Source organism: Penicillium manginii (assembly GCF_028828005.1).
Source record: "Penicillium manginii strain IBT 31320 chromosome Unknown utg000008l:1.0-3226943.0:1.0-3228205.0, whole genome shotgun sequence".
Taxonomy (NCBI): domain Eukaryota; kingdom Fungi; phylum Ascomycota; class Eurotiomycetes; order Eurotiales; family Aspergillaceae; genus Penicillium; species Penicillium manginii.
In genome coordinates, this window is record NW_026643109.1 from 2,339,504 (window position 1) to 2,355,475 (window position 15,972).

Below are 15,972 nucleotides of genomic sequence, written 5' to 3' on the forward strand. Positions count from 1 at the left end.
CGGCGTTGAAATTATCAGAACATTTTGACGATTAATTCATCATATCACAACGGGCGTCCGGCGGGAGGCTTTTTTAGTCGAAATTTCGTCACATCGATGCCTAGGTGTAGCAGGTTGAAGATTTGACCCCGGGAGATAGAATTTCTGAGGCTCTAAGGGTCACTATCTCTGAAAATTTCACAACGATCCATCCATCTGAAGGTCTTGTCCGGCCCCGGAGGAATTTACCATGATGTCAGGTACTAATAGTTACTACCGACTCAGGTCTCCGACAGAATCAGTGGTAGTATCTCTCAGTTCCCCAAGGTTGTCCACACTAATTAACTCCATTGAAATCATAACCAAGAGAACGAATTTTTGAAAGCATAATTCAAGTTATTTCATCATGTAAGAATAGAGCCAAAAGAGTGGCGACAACAGTCTCGAACAAAGTCACGTGCTGAGATGTTCCCGACGGAAAGATGACCGTTTTGGGCTTTGATTCCGAGAATCCCGAAACACTCCCTTGGGGTGCTCCAAGCCTTGCGATTCCCAATCCAATCGGAGAATGGCATCACGAGTAAAACGAACAAAAGTCGGCCGAGCTTGCGAAAGATGCCGCCGCCAGAAGTTGAGAGTGAGTCTGAAGTGAAACGTGGTCATTATGGATGGGCGCTAACGAATCGTTTCGCAGTGCGACATTCAGCGCCCATGCACACTATGTGTACACGCAGGAATAGAGTGTCAAATGGGCGAGTCGGACCAGTTCATTGTTGCTAGTCCATTTCGACCTAAGCAGAAGAGACAGAAGACACGGCAAAGCTCTGCTCGGGAGACAGTGTTGCGACAAGAAGGACAAGATCGACATGGGGAGGACGATAATGCTGGCGACCGTTCGGTTGATCAGACGTGGTCCAGCTCGACTATGTCGTTGGTAGCAGATGTGAGTATAGAGCTGGTTTGAATTTCTGTTCGAAGAGGAGAAAGTGGTTGCTAATTAACGAGCTAGGCCTTTCAATTCCACAATTCTTCTACACCCGATACATCCATGACAACGGCGTTTCCCGGTGGAGCGACAATCAATTCACCACCGGAAAGAAGACCCGGAAGGTCAAAAATCCCCTGGATGCAAGGATCGCGTTCTGCGATAGCAGAGCTGATCGGATTACTTCCCTCGCGAGAAGTTGCCTCTTTATTAGTCGACACCTACTTCGACCGCGTGCACTGGTTCATCTTGATATTTCACCAAGACGACTTCCGGCGGAACTGGGAACAGATGTACGAGCTCTCGGCGCAGGATCTGGTAACAAAATATCCAAATCCCGGGTTTATTAGTACCTTTCTTGTTGTGATTGCCATCGCCCTGCAATATGCAGGCTCCCACGGCGGGAGACTCTGCGAAATCACAATGTCGCCCATTCAGATTTGAGAGAGAAGATACTGTCAACTATTCGATCCAGATTATTGGATATAGTGTCACTCGGCTCGCTGGAAGCCGTTCAGACATGTGTTTTGCTGGGCACATATTATCTGTATCATGGAAATCCTGGTCTTGCCTGGCCGGTGTGTGGCTGTGGACTCCGTGTCGCACAGGCATTGAACTTACATCGCAAACTTCCAGCCGGAGATACAGATACTAGATTACCTGCGACACAGCGGCTTGCTGAAACAAGAAAGCGTTGCTGGTGGGCTATTTACGAAATTGAGACATTTTGCTCGATGTCATACGGATATCCACACGGTATCAAGGATGCGGATTGCGATGTCGAGCTATTGGACCCTTTGGCTACATCATCCGGACAATCACCCGCAACTTTTGACACGACACACCAGTGTCCAGCGAGTCTTTTATCTTACAAATACCTGATGTCCAAGCTTTCCGTTCTTGTCAAGGACATTCTTACAGATCTATACAGAATTAGCCACCAGGGGGCTCCTCAAACCGACAATCTGAATTCGCGGAATCTGCAGAATCTCATTAACAAGGTATCGCGCCTAGATGAACGGCTGCGAAAATGGAAAATGGAGATACCAGAAGCCTTACATCCAAATACTAATCATGCAAACTATGCTTCCGTGGAAGAGATGGATTATGACATAGGTGCCTCAGGACCCCGATTCGAGCAGCACATCTATCAACTGCAAGCTCTTTCCCTCGAACTTGCGTATGAAAATGCGCGAATCCTCCTCCACCGCCCTCTTCTCGCTTACAGAATGATCCCCCGCGCTGTGAGCGAGGGCGAAACCCCATCTCCAAATCCACTGCGTCTGTCATTATCCGCGTGTCGGGATGCTGCACTGCATACATCAAATCTCGGGGAGTCTTCAATATTCCTTCTCGCCGCCGATACCTACGCCGCTGCATTCATCGGAATTCACACCTTTACTGCTGGCGTGATGATTTGCATACTGATTAGTATTGAACCGCTTAGTCCGCAGTCCCACGAGTCGAAGATGGGGCTGCGACGCTTGATACAGATGCAAACACATTTGAAATCGAGAACAGAGTCGACTTTGGCATCACAGGGCTTGGAAATTCTGGAGCGCTTGACCCGATTGGTCATGGAGAAGGAATTGAAGGAGATGCTCGATAGTAACAGTGCCACCCGGCAATCTTCTCAATCTACAACGCAGCGGATCGAATATGCACATTATGGGGGTGGGTCCGAGGCTCCGACACAACAGGAACAAGACCAAGATCAAGGTGCAGAAATCCCCGACGCAATACAAAACGAGGAAATGTTCGACTTCATTCAAGATCCGGCTATGTCTCAGGCTCTTCTTGACTTTGACCAGGGTATGCATTGCAGTCTTCGCGTTTTGATCACCATCAGGTTAACATTTTTTAGTTCTCTCGGGAAATGATATCAATATACCTCTTGAACCACTTTTTCCAGATCTCGCTGGGCCTGGAAATGGATTTACGCAAGAGCAGGCCTGGATATGGGGAATGGATAGCCTTCAAAGATTTCCAGGGACTGAATAATTCCTATATATAACGATATTTCGGTCAGCGAGTACGTACAGATCCTGCGACCTTGCGGAATTAACATTGAAATATAACTGACAAGGAAAAAAGAGTAAGAGAATGTCTATCCTTATAGGGTAGTGGAAAAGATATAAGGAAGACTAGGCACTAGTTCATCTTAATTACTATAAAGGGTATCTATCTGCCTCACTCGAACGACAATATAGGGTATAATATAGGGATCCTTGAATTACTATATCCGGTTAGTTTTGCCTTTTCAGATTTAGTGCCCTAATACGCTGTTTTGTAACCTCTCCTGGCCTTACCTCGATATAAAAGACCCAACTTCACCCTTTCAGCCTCTCTTCTCCTTCTTCCTCTCTATAGGACTCCTCTATCTTGCACTCATCGCCGCCCCCTTTCTTTCCCTCTCGCCCCCACTGAATATTCCGCCTTGTTATAATCTGATATACTGCCCCTTTTATTTTATTGGAGATACCGCTTGATCCGAGCGCCAGTTCGTTCTAGCTCCTCAGACTAGAATAGTAATTGTACAGGAACAGAACCACTGGAATGATCCAGCATGTAGCGGTATTATGTGGCTTTAGTTCAATACTCCCACTCCTTCCCTAATGGAATAACTGTCTACCATGTTACGAAGCTATCTAGGTTGTCTTCTGCTAGTAAGTATTGTTCGTCTCTAATACTACCGGTCTCCTTCATATCTATAAAGTGCCGGTGTACCCTCCATGCTGTATGCCCTACTCCGTCCGCTCTATTCGAAGTTACATTTTCCAGCCCTGGTGTTATCGATGGCTCTCGTTTGTCTGGTCCCGAATAAGTGCGGTGTAGGCGTTTAAGCGCTGTCCGAAATAGGAAATAGACTCTGTCCTCGCGAAGTATGTGCCAATTACCTTTTTATTTGTTGATATAGGTGACGATATTGTGTATCCCTAGTATCTTGATAAACGCCTTGTGCTTTGCTACAGTAACGACTTAGTGAGACCGTCGGCCGCTATGCTTGCTGTAGGCACCTACTTGATCTGTATATGTCCTACTTCTACCTCCTGACACACCTAACAACTCTATATATCAACGTAGCGAAGCTTCGTGTAAAGATTTCCCCTGGGATTGTTCGCTAGATCCACTATTTGTGGTTATTACATTTCAGGATAATAGAATGATCTGGTTTGAATCTGATTCAGGCGAATAGGTGTTCCTAATAGTGTATAGAGCGTGTAGCGTGGATAGTGTAAGCAATTTAGCTTCGGTTATAGACGATTACTTTGAGGCTTTCTAGTTAACAGGGCCTGTATACACCTAGCAAATGTAGCCTGTAGAGCTTTTACGATCTGTATCTATCACGAAATAGGGTATCTAAAGTGTATTCGACAGATAGGTGTCTGTTATCGATGCTATATTCAATAGCGAGATGACGACTGTAGTAAAGATAGACGAACACTCGATCGATCACTTATAGGTGTGTAGGTCTAAGGTTCTTTATAAACTACACAAGTTTAGCTATTAGTCTAGCAGTATCAACGTATGTAATTATAGTTAAATATTGAGAGGAACTGATCTTCTAAGCGAAAATATCAATATCTTTTTACTGTGTAGTGCTATTGAATGGATTTAATTCTTCTAGTATCATCAGTGTCAATACTATTAGTTAGCCTACAAGGTTATAATTTGCTGCTATGTTTAAGATAAATGTGTCTTAGCAGCCCTGGAGAGCTAAAGCTTCTTCTGCTATTTGTCCCCAGCAGACAGGTGTAAAGTGATAAGAATATTGTTAACGTAGAAAAAGATAATAATTCTATCTCTAACAATATATAGAGATCTTTAGGTACTAGTATTAGACCTAGCTTTGTTAATACTATAGATGCTTCTTACTACTATAGCTTTGGTGAGATACAAAGTCTATATGGTATCTTTCTGAGCTTCTATTAACGTCCTTATCTAGCGAAACCCTAACGTATATAGATTTATACAGGCGTAGGCAGATCACTGCTTGGAAAGGTAGCGACTACGTCTGATTAATGAAGATTAAGATCAAATACTGTAACCAGAGCAAAAACCATACGTAAAGTCCTTCTAGCGAGTATAGCAGCCCTCCTTTCTTTAACAGATATATGTTATAGGTCACCTTTGACTCAGATACATGCTATGTGCTTTACAAGATAGCCATTAGTGTTGAATTTGTGCTCAAAACCCTATTATAGCAGTAGTACTGTGACAGGGAAAACCTTTGATCATGTTGAGATAGGTCAGATTCGATACGAATTAGCGGTGTGGATCACAGAGTACACTGTTCCCAGAGATATAAAACCTTTGTGATATAGAATTCTTGAGGTTCTTCAAGAATTAGTCTTGATTTAATTCTGAATATACGGTCCTTTTCGATCGTGCCATCCTTGTCTTGCCTAGTCAATATCTTAAACTTTACAATTTGCTGATAATTATAGATGTAATTACAATCCTTATTACAATATAACTGTCGGTTTTGCAGGTTTTTATATCAGGGTTGGTCCTTCAACATATCGAATAGGGATTGTGGTGGATTCAGGGGTAATCATCCACACCCTCAGATTTGTCGATTTCGCGTCAATTTACGCAATAAGCGAGTATGAATAGCTTCAGTATTGCCTATTGTAGCAAGGAAACCAGGCTCATAACTTTCACGGCCTGGAATCAGTCATAATGGGGAAATGTAGTTTTATATGGAATATCGTATCAGTATGCTCAATTTAGAATACACCAGGAAAACTATTTAACAAAAGATTACGATGACAAAGCATTTAATAAGTAATGCCAAGCAATTGGACGGTGAAATCGACTAGTAATGTTACGCCCAGTCGCGATAGATGGTGGCTACCTGAGTTAGAGACTCCGTGCGTTGATTGGTGATTGCTGAGTGGAAAAGACAGAGGCGCTTGGTCGTCTGGTCGCCTTCACCCTCGGTGATCAACCTACCGCCAACAGATCACTGTCCGCAGTTAAACCTTTACCATACCATTGTCACCATTTGCATTCCTCCACTCACGGTGACCCTCTCATCGATTACGATCGACTTCACCCTAAGAAAATGCACAAGCAGCAGTCGGAGATCTTTCGAACATCCAGCAAAAGGAAACCACTTTAGACCAAAGTCTTCGTATACGGAGTTCGATTATGTAATACTTCATTTTCTACGGGATTGAAACTTGGTTGGCAATTTATACTGGCATTGATTCCTTGGCAAAGATTTCAATAGCAATATCGACTTTTAGAGATGTCTTCACGACCCGTTTAGCTTACCTCGGCGCTGCTTTGGGCTTTCATTACGGCAAAGACGGTCAAACATGATGGAAATACCGATTGTGCAATTGAGGGCGTCGGAAGTTTTTCATCGTGTAACCAGCAGCTTTCATAAATTCATTTATTACGGGTCCTCGCTACAAACGAGCTGGTTTTTACTGGAGGCACAGGATAGGGATACTCGCAGAGAGACTGAAGATGGTGGTGACATGAGAGATGCTATGGAGAGAACCCTATCTACATGGCAGGCACTGTGGGCACTGGCTGACTCAGTAACCTGGGGCCTGAGCCCTCAGGCCTCAGTAGTATTGACAAGACGGCATAGCCAACCCCGGAAGATATACCGAGACATCCGGGTGTAGTCCCGGACTCGGGGACAAGTTCTGCCGACGGAGGAATAGCATACCGAAGTTACTTTATAGTATCAGGGCCAGTCCTCACAGCTTGATATTTTTTTTTATATTTTCAATGGCAAAACCGGGAGAAAACAACATGGTACCATTCGAGGTCGGGCAATCAATTGCCCAAAAGAAGGCACGCTATGGTCGCTACGTTGATTCAAAACAGTGGTCTAAATTTCATGAGATCATGCTCCATGACGCCCGCCTTAATTTCTGGGATATCCACGGAAATGTGGTAATGGTCGGGAATGACCCGCTATCGTTCAAATCATGCAAAGCTTTCGTGGATTTCTTTTCTCTGTTCTTGGCAAATGCCGAAACCCTTCATATGTTCGGTCCTGGTGATTTGGAACAGACATCGGCGGATGAAGTCAAGGCGATCTGGAGTATGGAGGACCAGATATATCTCAAGTCGACCAATCTGGTTGAGATAAGGGGTGGAGGCTTCTATTATGAAACATGGAAGCTGAAGGACGGAGAATGGTATCTGAAGTCTCTCGACCTGAAGAGAACTTACACCAAAATAAGGGATACGGTAAGAGTTTCAATATCTACAAACATGGCCCGGGCTAACATATTACTAGGACAGCGATGGCCTAGCGAAAGCCAGAATGTGATAATGGGAGGCTCAAGTTCAATTGGAATGGCTTTTTGGATGCTCTTGTCCCTATTGTCAATGACATCCATTCCCTAAATGCCATTCTCTGGATTTTGATTGATAGACAGAATGTTAGAAAATTGTAAATATCAATTGATGGCCTTGGTGTAAGTAAATAAAACTGCACCTGCATGGATTGAAGATAGTGAAATGAATCCCCATACATCATGATCTAAGTTCAGATGTAACTTACAAATTGACATTTTCTTTCCGTAAAGGGAAAAGGTAACACGCATTTATTTATCCAAAATATTCCTATGCATTGTTACTTAAGTGAATGGCATGTTTAAAATAAAAATCCCATCATATTTATACTGAGCAAAGCCGCCTGCAACCCAAATTAGTGTGCGCAACAGCTAGTTCAATCCGATTACATGTCAATTAATTGTCAAGCAAAACTAGGTCATGAACTGCAGGTCTGCTGCGCCATATGCATCCTTCTCAATTCTCCGGAAGCAGATGAACGTACGCCCTCCTTCACTCAAATTGGCATCGCTATTACCAGGCTAGCAGCTGATTTGTTGGTGGGCAAAATCACTTGACCACAGCTCTGTGTGACAATATGCTTGCAAATAGACTCGAAAACAACCTTAGGGGTAATGGTGGCCGGACGGTTGTGGGATTCTTTACCAGTCAGGGAGTGTGAACCCACATAGGGCGAATGACGCTGACGAAGGGACTGAATGAGTGATCCCAAAACGTCAAGGAGAATTGTGAAAACTCTATAACTTACCTAGTGCGCACATTTGGTTCATTGTACCAGTACTGTAACTGCTGACGCAGCCCCTCGTGGAAGGCCAACGCGCTCGCCTTTGAACAACAGTAATCAACCATCTCACCAAGAGCCACGAAGCTAGTTATGCTACCAACAGTAATAATAGGCCCATGGTTCGCCTTGATCATAGCTGGCAAAGACTACTTGACCGTAAGGAAATGCGAAAGGGTATTGTCCTCGAACGTTTGCCGAATCTTTGCCTCGGGCTTGTCAAGAATCATCTCATAATGCGCAAGACCAGCATTCTTGATCAACACTGCCGGCTCACCATGGTTGGTTCGAATATTCAGGGCAACATCTACAATATCTATCGAGTAAGTAATATTAGCCTTGTTAAAGGCAAAGTTCATCGGCAAAAGGAAATTAGGCTCGTTGTTTTCAAGCATTATGACGCGTACGCCTGTTCTGGAAAGGTCTTCCATGATCTGCTTTCTGATGCCGCTGGTGCCACCTCTGTAGGGATGACGAGCTTACGAGCGGGCTGCCAGGTTTCATTGCGGGCCCAATTTTGCAGAGTCCATTTTGAGAACAAACGATTGGCCGAACGAGCGAGACTGAGTGTGAGTAGGATCGCGAGAGTCTTTTGCATGAGGCTGCTGCGGGGGATGTTTTGGGACTTGATAAAGCGGAGTTGGTATATTGTTGAATAATGTCGAGGGATGCCATTGTATGTTTCAGCATTGTATGTACGTGAATGGGAGGGTGCCAGAGTATTAACTTGAAAGTCCTTAGTGGTTGATCAAGTTAGAATGTAGCAATGTCAAACGGTTGTCTTTATTTGCTTAGAAACACAAGAAACTCTCCTGTTTTCCCATCAACCGAGGTTTCACGCTTCACTTTCGGCGTGAGATTGGCTGTTTTTACCGAGGCTGGTCACTGAAGTCGGTTTGTGAGGATAAATCGATCACTGCGGGAGGAGACCTATTCGCTGTCATAAAGAGGTCTTAAACTTAAGTCTTTCAATCTATAAAAAAGATGGACCTCTTCCCTGCAATTTGATTGCGTATCCTTATTTATAAAATCTACGCTCTTTGGATATTCTACTTTAACCGATACCCTTCCCATTGCATTCATAGTTAAGCCAATTATCGCACGATCGTGCCCCACCATGATCCCGGAGAAACAGATTCCGACTACCGCATTTGTGGTTGAGAGACCAGGTGCACCATTCACCCTCCAGAATATCATTCTGGATGAGGTCCGGGCAAATGAAGTCTTGATCGAAATGAAGTATACGGGCCTGTGCCACACAGTATGCATTCATAATTTGCAACGGAATACACACGATGTCACGCTAATGGAAGACCTACAGGATATCGTTGTCCAACAAGGAGCCATTCCCGTTGGTGACTATCCCGCCGTTTTGGGCCATGAGGGTGCTGGAATTGTGCGCCGTGTTGGCAGTGGTGTCGAAAACACGTCTCTCCGGGAAGGCGACCTAGTCTTTCTAAGCTTCAGCTCCTGTCATAGGGATATTTGCAACCCTTGCCGTGAAGGCCGGAATGGATTCTGTCGTGATATGACAGTTATCAACTTTGCCGGTGCTCGAGGTGTCAGCGCTGCTGACTCGCCCATTTCTTTTCCCGGAGAAAAAGGCCTACCAATTCGGGGCCAATTTTTCGGCCAGTCCTCCTTGAGCAAACTGGCTATTGTAAGCGAGCATTCAGTTATCAAGTGTTCACCTGAATCAGGGATTACTGTTGCTGATATGGCAGCCCTGGCCCCGCTTGGTTGCGGATATCTCACTGGTGCTGGTACTGTCTTCAACGTCCTCAAGCCCCAGCCAAAGAGCACCTTCGTTGTTCTTGGTATGGGCGCTGTCGGGATGGCCGCGATGCTAGCTGCACAGTCTAGAGGGGTTGAAACAATTATCGCAGTTGATATGTTGGAGGCGAAGCTGGAACTCGCCAAGTCTTTAGGTGCATCACATGTTTTGAGCACGAAGGTTATCACCGATCTTACGGAAGGGCTACTCAAAATCTTCCCCGACGGCGTTGACTACGTTCTTGACACGACAGGTGTGGACCATCTGCTCGAATCTGCGGTTAAAGCCTTAGGCCATGAAGGTACTTTGGCTATTGTGGGTGTTTCTCGCCCTGGGTCTATTCTTAAAATTGATCCACTTGCTCTCATGATGGGCTGCAAACGGATCGTGGGTGTAATTGAAGGCGGTGCAAATCCTGTTTCGGTGAGACAATAGCCAGTGGAGATACCTGGAACCGTTTTTACTAATTCAATGATTGCAATTAGCTTCTGCCAATGTTGATAGATCTCTATAAGCAGGGAAAATTCCCCGTCGACAAGCTTGCCAAGGTATATGCGCCGGATTCGTTTGAGCAAGCTATGGAGGATTTGCGCTCTGGCAGAGTATGTACAGTACCCCTCGGAAGATTTTCCAAAAGATTATGCTGATACATCTGTGGAGCAGGTTATTAAGCCCGTTATTAGATGGGAGAATGTTTGATCTCTCCGCCGCATATAAAGCCCCCGGCTGGTTTGTTGTCGGTGGTGAGCTTTTTGGAGAACTATAATTATTTATCAGAATGTAGATGCTAATCTCAGCTTTGGTGCATGCCTTCGAGGGAAAAAGATGTCACTAGTAGGCAGCTTGTTACCGCTGATTAGGAGGGGTAGAAATGGATGAGAGGACTATCTCTCTTTTACATGGCCTAAGGGAGATGGATTGAGGACTTGAAACTCAAAGTAAACAGGGAATAAGAGCATAATTTATAATCTCCACGAATACGACTGTCTGCCATACAGAAAGCAAATTAACACAAACCTCAAACTAACACAGGGGGGGGGTGTGTCACGGTGGTAATTAATGTTAATTCTTCAAGCATTTATATGCTTTAGATATAGTAGTACTGTCTGCGCCTAATTTATTTATATACGGTTTAGGTGGAAAAGCAATAAACAAAACCCCCAAACTCCCACTGCGCATGAAATAGAAACATCAGATATACCGGTATAGTGCACAAATCCAATATATCTAAGCCACTATCTTCATTCTGGGCTCCCTAATTAATTCCAACGTCTCATCGTCAAACCTACCATACTTAGCAAATCTATAATCCGAGACATAATTATCTCGAGGCTGCCACGGCGCCGTTTCCGCCACCTTTGGTAAACTCCTTTCTGCCGCCGCGATGTAGGTCGACTTAAGATTTAGCAGCTGCGTCTCTTTCAACTTCTCTCCATTCCCCATTCTAGGCACGGCTGCAGTATAACCTTTCTTATCAAGACGCTTAAGCAATCTGACAACATAGTGAGCCGTCGCGTCCGCACCCAGCGTCCAAGAGGCATTGGTGTATCCAATCACGTAAGCTGCATTAGGAAGATCTTGCAGCATAACTCCGTTCCAGAGAAATTTGTTGGCTAGGTCAAATGGCTGGCCGTCGATGTCGATGGCCACCCCACCCGCAGCTTGGAGTTTTAGTCCCGTGGCGGTCACAATGATATCAGTTCCAATGAAATCACCTGAGTCGAGCTGGATGCCAGTCTCTGTTATGGCCTTGATGGTCCCAGTTTTTACCTCGACACGTCCTGTGTGTAAAGCCTTAAAAAAGTCCCCATCAGGACACAGGCACACTCTCTGATCCCAGGGGTTATACCGAGGGTTGAAGTGCGGATCAAACGGGATATGACTAGGCAGCTGCGAAATGGTTTCCTTCCGGATGATCCAACGCGCTGCATTTGGAAACCGTCGGCAAAAAAGAAAGAAGAGGCGCGGCGTAATAATCCAATTAATTCGTATGAGCTTGCTGGCAACCCGGCTTGGAATTAAACGGCTGAGCAACGATCCGGATTTTGCGTTGGGAACGGACATGATATAAGTGGGACTGCGTTGAAGCATAGTCGTATGTGCCGCCCTTTCGGCCAATTTGGGCACAAGAGTAACGGCTGTGGCACCACTGCCGATCACGGTGACTCTCTTGTCGGTATAATCCATATCTTCAGGCCAGAATTGCGGATGGATTACTGGACCTTTGAAAGTTTGAAGATCTGGAATCTGGACACGGAGAGGTTCGCGATAGTCGTAATATCCTGTTCCGAAGATAACGAAACGGGCAGAGTATATTTTGGAGGATCCATTGTTGTCGATTTGGAGCGTCCACCGTTGATCCACAGATGACCAGGAGGCAGTTTTTAGGTGGTGCTTCAGGAGAATGTGCTTATCGATGCTGTGTTGTGCAACGGCATCATGTAGGTACTTCTTGATGGCCGGACCTTCTGCAATGGGGTTCTGCTGGTTCCACGGATGCCATTGAAATCCGAAAGTGAAGAGGTCCGAGTCAGAGCGGATTCCTGGGTACTTGAAGAGATCCCACGTTCCACCGATGCTGTCACGAGATTCAAGAACAGCATAGCTGTAGTCTGGAAATGCGCTTTGAATCCGATATGCAGCATTGATACCAGAGATACCTGCGCCGACAATAGCAATATCGAGTCTTTGTTTCATGTCCGGCAACCGGCGGTCCTCCATACTGGAAGGTGGGATTGGTCAAAAATGAACTGCTAAATTTAAGAAATCAAGCAGTGCAAAGCCAATTTTCCTGTGCCTTGCGAGATGGCTACGAGGACGCTTTTTACGTCTCCTTTTCTATTCTTTTTCTGGTCCGGGTCCGTTCCGCCGCACCACTGTGCCGGATGCGTTCCGAAAACATGGGCTCATTCCGAGGAAGGCTGGTTTATTGCCAAGGCTCATTACTCTGAATACCTCCCATCATTTGAAACAGAGATCATCTGATCACAAATGCACTTTTCTTCACGGCACAGTTCGCATCTCGGTATTGAACTTTCAATTGTTCATTTTGCCAGGCTTCTTCAAACTTAAAAACGGAGCAATTAATCATCGCATGCCATTCCACCAAGCCTCATACCCCAAAGTAAGCCGACTACGACCATATTTGGATATTCATCAGATGGCTACCGCAGTTCCGATAACAGAGGGCCACTTCCGTTTCCAAGGATGGTAGTTTGGCTTACCAAAAGACTTGGACTGTAATCTTTTCCTATTCCTAATTCTTTCCCACCATACTAATACCCCTTTCCACAGCCTAGAGCTCCGCCACTCGCGAAGCTGGTACATCTCCACGGCTTTAGTGACCACATCAACACCTACTATGATTTGTTTCCAACCCTTGCAAGGCAGAGGATTCTGTGCACAGGAATTGACCAGCGTGGATGGGGCCGATCAGTGCATAATAGGAGAGACCGCGGTAACACAGGCCCAACCTCTCTCATCCTCGAGGATATTGTGTGCTTCATTGAGGCACAACTGGCTTCGCCACCTGCTGTGCCTCTTTTCGTTATGGGTCCCTCTATGGGTGGTGGGCTACTTGCAACATTGGCCTCGATACCGAAGTACGAGAGCCTGGTCTCCCGAATTAGAGGCATCATGCTGGAAGCGCCATACATTGACCTGTTCCCTAATAGGAGACCATGGAACATAACCGTCAGATTGTCGACTTTTCCCACATTTTCAAGTTAGACAGCATGTCCATCTTCAATTACTGGTCCGTGACCAGGCAGTGCAAAACGCGATTAGCAATGATCGATTCATGTATCCTATTGGGAGGCTTGAGATGCTGATAAATATGTTAGAAAGAGCCGCCGACCTATCTTCAGGGAAATCGAGGCTCAGTAACCATGTGAAGGCCCTTGACGTCGCACACGGCACTGCCGATCGGCTCACCAGCTACAATGCTACCAAACAATGGGTTGAGAGCCAAACAAACACGATCAAGAAGAGGGAATCCAAAAAATACGACGGATGGAGTCATCTGTTGCATGTGGATATGCCGGAAAATAGGGAAATATTTGCGGATGACTGTGCCTCTTGAATTCGCAGGAGGTTAATGGCTGATCTTATCACGGTAATCTAGCCTTTCGCTGTGGCAGTATAGTTTTATATGAATTTCAACAATTCCACCGTTCAATACGCGAATTTGAAGGGTCCTGGGGATTTTAATTAATAGATAAAATCAAACATGGCAATATGAAGAAAGGAAGAAATTCAACAGCTATATCTACTTTGAGCTTCATGGGTTTTTTGAGTACCGCTGTGAAGTTTGTTGCAATGTAGTCCATATCCAAAGTCTAACACATATCTCCTCTTCTCTCAGTAACCTGATCTGATTTCGTTCACCCCATTCGATCCTCCACCAAGTTTCCGACCACCTTTTCCCAGCCTTATTTTAACAAAACTGCAGCACATGAAATGACTCAACACCTCGGCCCACATGCCCTAGATCACTCTGCATCAAAGTTTGCCTATGCCAAAGGGATTCCTTCCGATACAGCACGCTGGACAGACTAATACCGCCTTATCCCCACCAGGAAATCATATGCAGCGGCACGGCGCAATTATTCCTCCGCCACGAAAAGATAGCAAAGTTTGAAAAGCTGCCCACCCGAGGCCCGACTTGTTTTTGGAAGACTAGCGACAGCAACAGCCGCACTCTAGGCCGGATTTGGATAAAGTTGTACCTCGGGGTGCCTTGGTACACAAGAAAAGCCGGAATGATATGTCAGAACGATGTCTTGGCAGCAAGATGCTCGGGTACAGTGTGGAGAAATTGGGGAGTGATGCGTCACTCATACAGTGGTGGTATGTCGGTACGAAATACGGGGAAAGCAAAAGTTTTTGCCACCCTGATTCTGCCATTCAGACCTTGACAGATCAGAACCTCGGATAAGGACGGTGGTACACGACTCATCAGTGAGGTTTGTATAAGGTGGCTTTTCTCGTCTGCTAAAGGGGAAAAATGGATCCCTGGCATTTTGGAAATACTCGGGTGCAATCAATAACTATCCGGGGTACCCCGCAGTCCCCTTGACGCCCGGCAGATTATTTAAGGAGTCTTCCCAGCTGCTAAATTAATCCCTGGGAGACTTCTACCCGATAAATCCCACCCCCATATTGCGCTGATACCAGGTGAGCACAATTCTCAGAAAAGAAACTTTTATGAGCGCCAAATGACCAGCTGGATAAAGAATATAACCAGCATGTCGATTCCTGTCGAAATTGCCGAAGTAATCATCCGGAAGAAATCACAATACGGCCGATACATTGACACCAAGCAATGGGACAAATTTGACCGAGTTGCACTGCCTGATGCGGAATTCAGTTTCTACGATACCGACGGGTCCATCCTAAAGGCTGGGAATACTTCGTTTGCGTTCCCATCTTCTGCGGCCTTTACGGTCTTTTTCAGCAAATTCTTCGCGAGTGCACAAACTCTTCATATGTTTGGTCCAGGAGAGTTGCAACTGAAAGCTGATGACGAGGTGGGAGCTATATGGGGTATGGAAGATCAAATTATACTGAAACACACTATGGGGTTGGTCGAGATCAGAGGCGGAGGCTACTATCACGAGACTTGGAAGATGGAAAGGGGAGACTGGTTTCTGAAATCGTTGCGACTGGAGAGGACGTACCAAAAAACAAGCCCTATGGCAAAGATTCTTGTATTCCTCGATAGGTACCTTGGGTTCTCAGTCGTCTGATATTAAACCTTATATCAATGCGGAAAAGTACTGCAGCAAAAACAACTCATTAAGGCCCTCGGCCTCTATTATGGAGGCATGCAGAATCTAGGGCGTCTTTTCAGCCGGATGTAGAGGCTTCAGTACATTTGACTTTCATATTTTGAACCGTTCATAGCGACTCCCCCCCAAAAAGGAGGTTGTTAAGCTAGGTCACCAAACATAACCCAAGAAGCAATCACCAAAACCTACGACTTCCTCGCGTCTGCCTTTCCACACCATAGAGGATTCTGTACATTAATATTTACTCAAGCTCAAAGCTGTCTCAATTTCCATGATTGGAATTTTCATATTGACACAGGCAGTATGTAAGGGGGGGTATCTCCAGGTTCGTGGTATTTCG

The 15,972-nt window shown here is 45.4% G+C and overlaps 10 protein-coding genes across 10 annotated transcripts; 6 read left to right on the top strand and 4 right to left on the bottom strand.

The window, feature by feature from the left end:
• Positions 1-727: 727 nt before the first annotated feature.
• Positions 728-1,408, top strand: N7533_011501 (fungal specific transcription factor domain-containing protein; the record flags this gene model as incomplete). Its single annotated transcript, XM_057108151.1, has 2 exons — positions 728-922; positions 989-1,408. 2 exons carry the CDS (start codon positions 728-730, stop codon positions 1,406-1,408), a joined length of 615 nt encoding a protein of 204 aa, XP_056955529.1.
• A 290-nt stretch (positions 1,409-1,698) lies between these two features.
• Positions 1,699-2,844, top strand: N7533_011502 (fungal specific transcription factor domain-containing protein; the record flags this gene model as incomplete). Its single annotated transcript, XM_057108152.1, has 1 exon — positions 1,699-2,844. One exon carries the CDS (start codon positions 1,699-1,701, stop codon positions 2,842-2,844), a length of 1,146 nt encoding a protein of 381 aa, XP_056955530.1.
• A 1,448-nt stretch (positions 2,845-4,292) lies between these two features.
• On the bottom strand, positions 4,293-5,111 carry N7533_011503 (uncharacterized protein; the record flags this gene model as incomplete). The annotated part of the gene is made up of 3 exons (XM_057108153.1): positions 4,293-4,420; positions 4,841-4,973; positions 5,031-5,111. Coding segments are annotated over 3 exons (342 nt in total), but the record flags the coding sequence as incomplete, so codon positions are not given.
• A 1,601-nt stretch (positions 5,112-6,712) lies between these two features.
• Positions 6,713-7,262, top strand: N7533_011504 (uncharacterized protein; the record flags this gene model as incomplete). The annotated part of the gene is made up of 2 exons (XM_057108154.1): positions 6,713-7,180; positions 7,230-7,262. The coding sequence occupies 2 exons, from the start codon at positions 6,713-6,715 to the stop codon at positions 7,260-7,262; spliced, it is 501 nt and encodes a 166-aa protein (XP_056955532.1).
• A 439-nt stretch (positions 7,263-7,701) lies between these two features.
• On the bottom strand, positions 7,702-8,206 carry N7533_011505 (uncharacterized protein; the record flags this gene model as incomplete). The annotated part of the gene is given in 3 exon segments (XM_057108155.1): positions 7,702-7,809; positions 7,842-8,025; positions 8,037-8,206. The coding sequence occupies 3 exon segments, from the start codon at positions 8,204-8,206 to the stop codon at positions 7,702-7,704; spliced, it is 462 nt and encodes a 153-aa protein (XP_056955533.1).
• A 12-nt stretch (positions 8,207-8,218) lies between these two features.
• Positions 8,219-8,667, bottom strand: N7533_011506 (uncharacterized protein; the record flags this gene model as incomplete). The annotated part of the gene is made up of 2 exons (XM_057108156.1): positions 8,219-8,385; positions 8,553-8,667. The coding sequence occupies 2 exons, from the start codon at positions 8,665-8,667 to the stop codon at positions 8,219-8,221; spliced, it is 282 nt and encodes a 93-aa protein (XP_056955534.1).
• A 519-nt stretch (positions 8,668-9,186) lies between these two features.
• On the top strand, positions 9,187-10,542 carry N7533_011507 (NAD(P)-dependent alcohol dehydrogenase; the record flags this gene model as incomplete). Its single annotated transcript, XM_057108157.1, has 3 exons — positions 9,187-10,266; positions 10,329-10,445; positions 10,507-10,542. The coding sequence occupies 3 exons, from the start codon at positions 9,187-9,189 to the stop codon at positions 10,540-10,542; spliced, it is 1,233 nt and encodes a 410-aa protein (XP_056955535.1).
• A 528-nt stretch (positions 10,543-11,070) lies between these two features.
• Positions 11,071-12,564, bottom strand: N7533_011508 (flavin-containing monooxygenase; the record flags this gene model as incomplete). Its single annotated transcript, XM_057108158.1, has 1 exon — positions 11,071-12,564. The coding sequence occupies one exon, from the start codon at positions 12,562-12,564 to the stop codon at positions 11,071-11,073; it is 1,494 nt and encodes a 497-aa protein (XP_056955536.1).
• Positions 12,565-13,050: 486 nt separating this feature from the next.
• Positions 13,051-13,924, top strand: N7533_011509 (acylglycerol lipase; the record flags this gene model as incomplete). The annotated part of the gene is made up of 3 exons (XM_057108159.1): positions 13,051-13,082; positions 13,143-13,536; positions 13,610-13,924. 3 exons carry the CDS (start codon positions 13,051-13,053, stop codon positions 13,922-13,924), a joined length of 741 nt encoding a protein of 246 aa, XP_056955537.1.
• A 1,165-nt stretch (positions 13,925-15,089) lies between these two features.
• N7533_011510 (uncharacterized protein) lies at positions 15,090-15,590 on the top strand (the record flags this gene model as incomplete). Its single annotated transcript, XM_057108160.1, has 1 exon — positions 15,090-15,590. One exon carries the CDS (start codon positions 15,090-15,092, stop codon positions 15,588-15,590), a length of 501 nt encoding a protein of 166 aa, XP_056955538.1.
• Between the last annotated feature and the right edge of the window lie 382 nt (positions 15,591-15,972).